Source organism: Sesamum indicum, linkage group LG5, assembly GCF_000512975.1.
Source record: "Sesamum indicum cultivar Zhongzhi No. 13 linkage group LG5, S_indicum_v1.0, whole genome shotgun sequence".
NCBI classification, from domain to species: Eukaryota; Viridiplantae; Streptophyta; class Magnoliopsida; order Lamiales; family Pedaliaceae; genus Sesamum; species Sesamum indicum.
The window spans coordinates 15,325,823-15,333,407 of record NC_026149.1 but is presented as its reverse complement, the minus strand read 5'-3'; the positions used below and the strand labels follow the sequence as shown (position 1 = coordinate 15,333,407).

The 7,585-nt window shown below is 37.6% G+C and overlaps 1 protein-coding gene across 1 annotated transcript; it reads left to right on the top strand.

Annotated features, from left to right (window-relative positions):
* On the top strand, positions 2,618 to 3,133 carry LOC105162778. The gene has a single exon (XM_011080898.1). It carries the CDS (start codon positions 2,618 to 2,620, stop codon positions 3,131 to 3,133), a length of 516 nt encoding a protein of 171 aa, XP_011079200.1.

Sequence of the window (7,585 nt, the reverse complement as noted above, 5' to 3'; positions counted from 1 at the left end):
ATCTAATTAATTAATTATTGAGCCATCCATCAAATGGATTGCTAAATAGATGATCCAATCATTTATATATATTCTACTTGAATTAATTTAATCCAATTAAATTAATTCGTTTCTTCTTGGATTAATTCTAAATTATTTTCACCAATTCCGTAGTGATTTGTGTGTGACTCTTTAGGTTCACCCTCACTTAGACTTGGGCTTGTGTTCAACACAATAATTAATTAAATCTAATTTAATTAATTTACTTACACTTAACCATTATCAGAAATTTCAGTCATCATGGGTAGCCGTCTAGCAACGATCGATGTCACTAGAGACTAGGTGAATGTTAGTATGAACATTTAGGCTCCCGAGTACCATATGGGCACGGTCCTTCCATCATCCGTCTCTTGATCTAAGTCTAGGGCATGGAATTGGGCGTCGGTTTTTATCCTGGACAAGATACTATGCTCGATATCTCGAGATGCGTTTGCTCTATTGATTGACGTAGGAAACCATTCCCTGCTCAACCAATCGCTGTGGCCGCAGACTCTAAGAGCACGAACCATCTCAGAGCGAATAGGAGACTCGACTGTCATATACTGACAGGTGACGGATTCTATCTTGGAACCCAACTTCTTCACTACATATTCTGATTGCACTGAACAAGACGTGTAATGACCACATTCAAGATACGGTTATCTTTTGTCAAATCCAAGATACAACAATCAAATGCATGCAACTGCCATAGTTCCTCAAGTCCAACGACTAATCCCATACTATTGGAGCCAGGAAGATCTAGATATATCGACGAAGCCTCCAAGGATTTCATATGACGACTTCCCGTGAGTCAGTGCAGTCGGCTTGACAACCTTGTTAACCACCCACTAACATTGCATAAACGTCCAACGTCTGTCGCCGTTGAAATAAGATACTCATCTAACGAATGCAATTTTAGTGCAAGTCTCAATAGGACTCTCAATATCCATTCTCGAGCTCCTCGACTTCGAATATTTCAAACCTAACCTTCAGAAGTTGGTTCCATGGCCACCATCCAATGCGCAACCCAACTACATAGGTTGTACAATTTGTTTTGTGGGCTTTGTTGTGATATTAAGTCTGTAAACATAATCTGTGAACACAACAAATATAATTGCCAAATAATGAATACTCACTTTATTCGTAAACAATGCTATAACTACATCGAGATTGTCAGAACAGATTACATAAAGGCCAATTCAATTGGATTTTTGGTCACCTATTCTAACACAGACGACCGTCTGTTGTTCCGAACGGCTGGGCCGTTTTTTTGCCGTTTTTTTATAAAAATTGGATTTTCCTGATTTCTGCAATTTTTTTGAAATTATTAATTTTGGAAAATTTTAATTTTAGTTAAATTGGATTTTTCTAAAATTATACTGTGCCGTAAATTAATGTAGGAATGATGTCCAAATAAACAAAAAAAAAATTGTAAATTGGATGTATGGTTGATATCCATTTTTTAATTGCATTATTAGTATGTTAGTTTCTGCATAATTCTTTTTTGGGTATTTGATATCGGATATCTATTGTTAAATACTCTTTGTTTTAATTCCTTCTTTCGTTTTCAAACTTAAAATAATAAGGATTGCTTTCTCCCTTTTTTGTATTCCCCCAACTTTTGACTAGAGTTTCTAATTTCAGTTGTAATGAATGTAGTTAGGAACGCGAGGTTTTATTTATTTTGAATAAATGTAAGCTTGGAAGGAGATGAAGATCTAGGCCCGTTGGACGGAGCTTACGATGGAAGAACAAAGAGGCAGGTCCATTAGAATGATAATAGGTTACTATTCTGTAATAGTTAGGCCACACCCTAGATTGACCATCGACACACAAGGCTCAATGAGTCACTTAGGATTGGGCATGTGATCATCCAATAGGGGCGTGTTAGGTTCATTTTTTGCATGTGTTATGTTTGAATATTTGAAGTATGATGTGTTGGGAATGCATCTTTTAATACTCAATGAATAAAACTGATATACATGCAAAAATCTTATAATGATGAGGTCTAGATTACAACAATCTTAACTCTCACTTGGACGGTCGAAATTAAATGTTAGTCCCATAATGGATTAAAATTCAAATGATTTGATTAAATCCAAGCTTTCCATCCACAACAATGTGGTGTGGATGCTACTTCTCGTGGTGTTACGAGTCGTGGCACGTTTGGAATGAAAGAAAGCTACACTATTGTTGTGAACGAATGGAATATACTCTTATTTCCCTGTCTCACATCTCGTGGGGAGCAACAGTTGAGATATTCATTTGGTTGATGGGTCATAATGCAGAGTAGCATAATTTGGTTGGAGTCCTCGAGATTACGTGAAGAGACGTGGTAAAATAACTAGGAAATCTCATTGAATGAGAATGGTATAGGTTACTTCCCACAAAGCTTTTTATCATGTTAATCATAAAAGCAGGGCCTGAAGAATTGCATTTGTGGACTCGAAGCCCACTAGCAAATGATTTTCCTAAACCCCACTTGAGAGTGGTGAGCTTTTTGAAGAAATAGTGGTGGGTTAATGACTGAAGACCTGGTCTTAAAATTGATATTTAATATTACAATAATCTACTAAATTTTTATTTACATTTGATGTAGATGCCTAAGAATCCACTCACTACAATTCTTGAGGCTAATAAATTTAATAGAACAAACTACAATGATCGGCTGAGACATCTTAGGATTTTCCTAGATTTTGAGAACCAGACCTATGTTCTGGATAGGTCTCTTCCTAAGGCCTTGCCGGAATGGTCCACATTTGAAGAGCGTTTCATGTTCGAAAAGTGGCATGAGGACAACCGGCAAGTTCGCAATATCGTACTGGCGTCAATGACCAATGACATCCAAAAACAGTACGATAGGCATGATGATGTCCAATCGATAATGCTTCGCATGAGCCAAGTTTATGTGGTTTTGGTCCGGCATATTAGATATGCTGTGTCAAAAGCATTTTTCGGTGCCAATATGATTGAATGGTCTTCTGTACAGGAGCATGGGGTTAAGATTCTATCCCTTGTAGAGAAGCTCAAAGACCTCAAAGCTGATCTTGAAAAAAAATCGTATATTGACGAGATCCTTCAGTCTCTTCCTCCCTCGAAATTGTTCGAAAAATGAACCGCTTTTTTCTATTCGACCAATGACTATAGCCACAACTTTATAGAGCATAGATGCATCTCCAAGTACTAGATACTTCTGTCAAGTTTTGACAGGGGATGGATCCTCTTCTTGGAACTCATCGTCCTCGTTACATACTTCGACTGTACTAGACAAAGCTTATGATGACCATGTTTGAAACACGATCACCTATCTCAGAAAGCTAAGATACAATCATCGCATGCACGTGACTGCTATGATTCCTCAAGTCTGAAGACTCGACCCGTATTATCGAAGCTGGGAACATAAGTCATACCGACCAAGCCTCCAGGATTCCATATGACCATCCCGCGAGTCAGTTCAGTCAATTCAACACCTAGCCAATCAACCCATTCAGATCTCAAAGACGTCCCATGTCTTCTCCGATGAAACATGACACTCATCAAATTAATGGAACTCTTAATGCAAGTCTCAATATGACTCTCGATGCCCAGTCTCGAGGTACTCAACTTGGAACATTTCAGACTTAACCATAAACAGTGGTTTCATGACCGTCATCCAATGCGCAGTCCAATTGTTGCACGATTGTTAAAGTGTTCTGTGGGCATCTGTTGTGACATCCAAGCAGTGCTTGATTAATTTGGTAAGCACAACAGATAGGTGTGCCGATGATGAATTCCTAACATATTCATCGGGATAACATTACTTAAATAAAGATTGTTTGAATGGTTCAAAAAATGCCAATCCAATCGCCTTTTGGTCACCCATTCCAACACTTAATAGTTGCTTAGGAAGTATTTTGGATAAAAAAACCACATCTAATGGTTCAACGTGGAGCCTAGCATGGCCAAGCCAGTAATTACCTGGATGATAACAACTAGGGAATGACAGAAGCAAATGGGCCGAGATCTCATCACAGATCCAAGGAATATTCTTAGGCGCCACCATCAGTTTCGAATGATGATAGGAAGAGGAGACGTACAGTTGGACCATGACATTTCGGCAGAAAATATGGTAAACCAGTGAGACTGAGTTGTTCCCAAATTTCTCACTCAGAAATTATTAGAATAGGACCAGAAAGCCAATTGGATTGGCAATTTTTAAGAACCATTTAGCAATCTTTATGAATGTGATATTATCTTGATGAATGTAGTAAGCATTCATCTGTGGCACCTTGTGGTTGTTGTGCTTACTATTTACGTTGAAACGTATTTTAACGTCACAAAAAGTGCCCACTGACTAATTGAATGACCCATGTAGTTGTTGTGCGAATTGGATGAGAGCTATGAAACCATCTTCTGAAAGTAATCTGAAACGTTCCAAGTCGAGAACCTCGAGACTAGGCATCGAGAGTCCTAATTGAACTGACAACATTTCCTTGCACTAAGTCGAGAACCTTGCAACGTTATCTGAAAGTTATCTGAAAGTTAACCTTGCAACAATTTGGTAACCATCTTCTGAAAGTTATCTGAAACGTTCCAAGTCGAGAACCTTGCACTAAGTATTGCATTAATTGCATGAGTGTCATGTTTAATCGACGACAAACATGGGATGTTTATACAATTCTAGTGGATTACTTGACAACATAGTTAACTAATTGAACTGACTTATGGGAATCATCATATGGAAGCCTTGGAGGCTTGGTTGGTATGATTTGAATTCTGGCCTCCGATAATACAGGATTAGTCCTTAGACTTGAGGAATCATGGAAATCGCATGCATATGATGGCTATATCTTGGATCTGGCGAGAGATGACTCTATCTTCGATGTGGTCTTATAAGCTTTATCTAGTGTAGTCAGAGTATGTAGTCACGATAGAGGATTTCAAGATATAACCCATTCCCTATCAGTGTATGATGGATATATCTGCTACTCGCGATTGGACGAATAGAAAATGGTTTTCTTTGTCGATCAATAGAGTAAACGCATCTCAAGTATTCAACATAATGGCCTGGTCAAGGATGGGAAGTAACGCCCAATTTCATACCCTAGACTATGGCCAGCAGATGGTTGACAGAAGGACCGTATTGGATTAAATGATTGTCCAATAAACTTGTCAATATAAATATTCCAGATACAGGATGTTCAAACTTAGTTTGAACTCCATAGCGGATATTATGGTTCCAAGATATTTATCGAGATCGATGACTTGCATCGCTTCGTCTAATCCGATTAGATTAAAAAACTCGTACCTTTCAGGTAACTGGAGCTTTCTGATTGTCCTTTGGAGAGCTTAAATATTGTTAATGAAAATTTGATTGCGAATGTTGTTTGCATTTTTTCATAACAAACCTGTACAAATATAGTCCCTTGGCGCAAGGAAGACCATTCCTCATACTCAAAACCTTTTGTAGGACACAGGCTTGCCAATCCATATCAAATATGGTGTCTGGATCAGGACCTTAAGAAAATACCGTGTTTTTTATTATTCAGATGGGCCAAGTGATTCAGTGAAATACTGACCAAACCATGTCCAATCAAGGTTCGATTTCTTCCTCACCAGAGACAGTTCTACATCATCTCTTTAGGAAGAATTTCACTAAATGAAAATCCCATTCGCATTTACATACTTCAAGAACTCCTACTGAATACACACCACTTCGATCTAATCGAAGGGTTTGTCTCCATAACCAATCTTCAAGTCTAATTCGATGAATTTCTAAAAGTCCTTAGACTTATGAACCGTCCACTGGTCTTTGTGTATTTAGTGACCTACAAATGTCTATTTGGAGCCAATCCAACATATCGGTTTTACAAGAATTCTTTGTCCCATAAAATGCTTTGATGACTTTCTTCCTTCTCAGGAAGGATTCATAAGATAGCAAACTCAAAGTATCTATTGATAGACTCTTTGAATTCACCAACCTACTTATCTTAACTAAAGGGATATTTAGTTTATCCATTCGATTCTTTATAAGTTTTGGTCCTTGACAATCCGTTTAGTTATTTGTTTTGAGCGTATATAATCCTATTATGATATGGAGTATGATAATTTATAACTCAGCAGAGTTATCGTCAAATAAAAAAAAAATTATTGATCAAGTTTGTAGTCTAACTTGTCCAACAATTGACTAACAAAAAACTTGATCATGCTGGTTTATATAATTGTATATTATCTTAAATGAATACTAATGGCTAAGTTCACTTAGTCTTATAGCTTTTGCAGCAATGACCTAGCCTTTTAGAATAAATGACCAAAAGCTAAGATGTATTTTGTTCTGACAAATCAATCATATAATGTAATTTTATTTCAAGTGAATAAAATGAGTATTCACTTATTTTGGCATTCACTTTGTTCTGCTCATTTTATATATATATTTTTTTTTACTTAAACATCACAACAAAGCCCATAGACTCATTGACAACTATGTAGTTTGGTTGTGCACTAGATGGCAGTCATGAAACCAACTATCCAAAGGCTGGGTCTGAAACATTCCAAGTGGAGGACATCAAGAATGGGCATCAAAAGTCCTATTTAGATTTGCATTAAGAGTCGCATTCAATTGTTGAGTATTGTGTCTTACATCCCACCAAGCAGAGCGTCTATGGAATGTTAGAGGGTTGATTGACTAAGTGTCAAATCAACTGAGTTGACTTACGGGAATCGTCACATGGATGCTTGGAGGCTTGGTCGGTATGACTCAAATCCCTGGCACCGATAGTACGGGAGTAGTCCTTATACTTAAGGAATCAAGACAGTCACATGGATACAATGAATGTGTCTTGGATCTGCGCGAGAGGTGGTCGTATCACAGACATGATCATCATAAGCCTTGACCAGTGCAGTTGGAGTATGTAGCGAGGACGGTGAGTTACAAGAAGAGGATCCGTCCCCTATCAATATATGAAAGAGGTATCTTCTATGCACTTGGAGATGCTTCACGCTCTATGAATCTTTGGCCACAGTCGTTGATCGAATAGCAAAAGAGGTTCTTATGTCTAGAAACTTGACGTAACGCGATCTCAAAAATTAAGCATAGATGCCTATTCCAGGATGAGAACGGACACCTAATTCCATGCCTCAAACTAAGGCTAGGAGACGGTAGACGGTAGATGGAAGGACCGTACCCCTATAGACTTGAAACCCTAAATGTTCACACGATAATTCACCTAGTCTCTAGTGTCATGGACCGTTGCTAGATGGTCACCCATGATGACGGGATTTCTTGATTAAGGCTTAATAAAAATTAATTGAATTTAATTAATAATAGTGTTGGACACTAGCCCAAGTCTAGATGAAAGGTGAATTTAAAGAGTCACACACAAATCATCGGAATGAACAAGGAATTAATTTGTTTACTTTCAAAGAGAGGTCCATTGGTTGAAAAAGGGCCAGATATAGTACTGGAATTAATTTCTATTGGTCTTGTCCTTATAATTTAATAAGTTGGATCTTTTGAAATAATAAGAATAATTTGGGCTTATGTATTTAATTAGATTAAACACAAATTGGGCTCAATTAAATTGAATTT

Coding starts and splice junctions, on each gene's coding strand:
- LOC105162778 (XM_011080898.1), top strand. CDS start 2,618: ATGCCTAAGAATCCACTCACTACAATTCTTGAGGCTAATAAATTTAAT.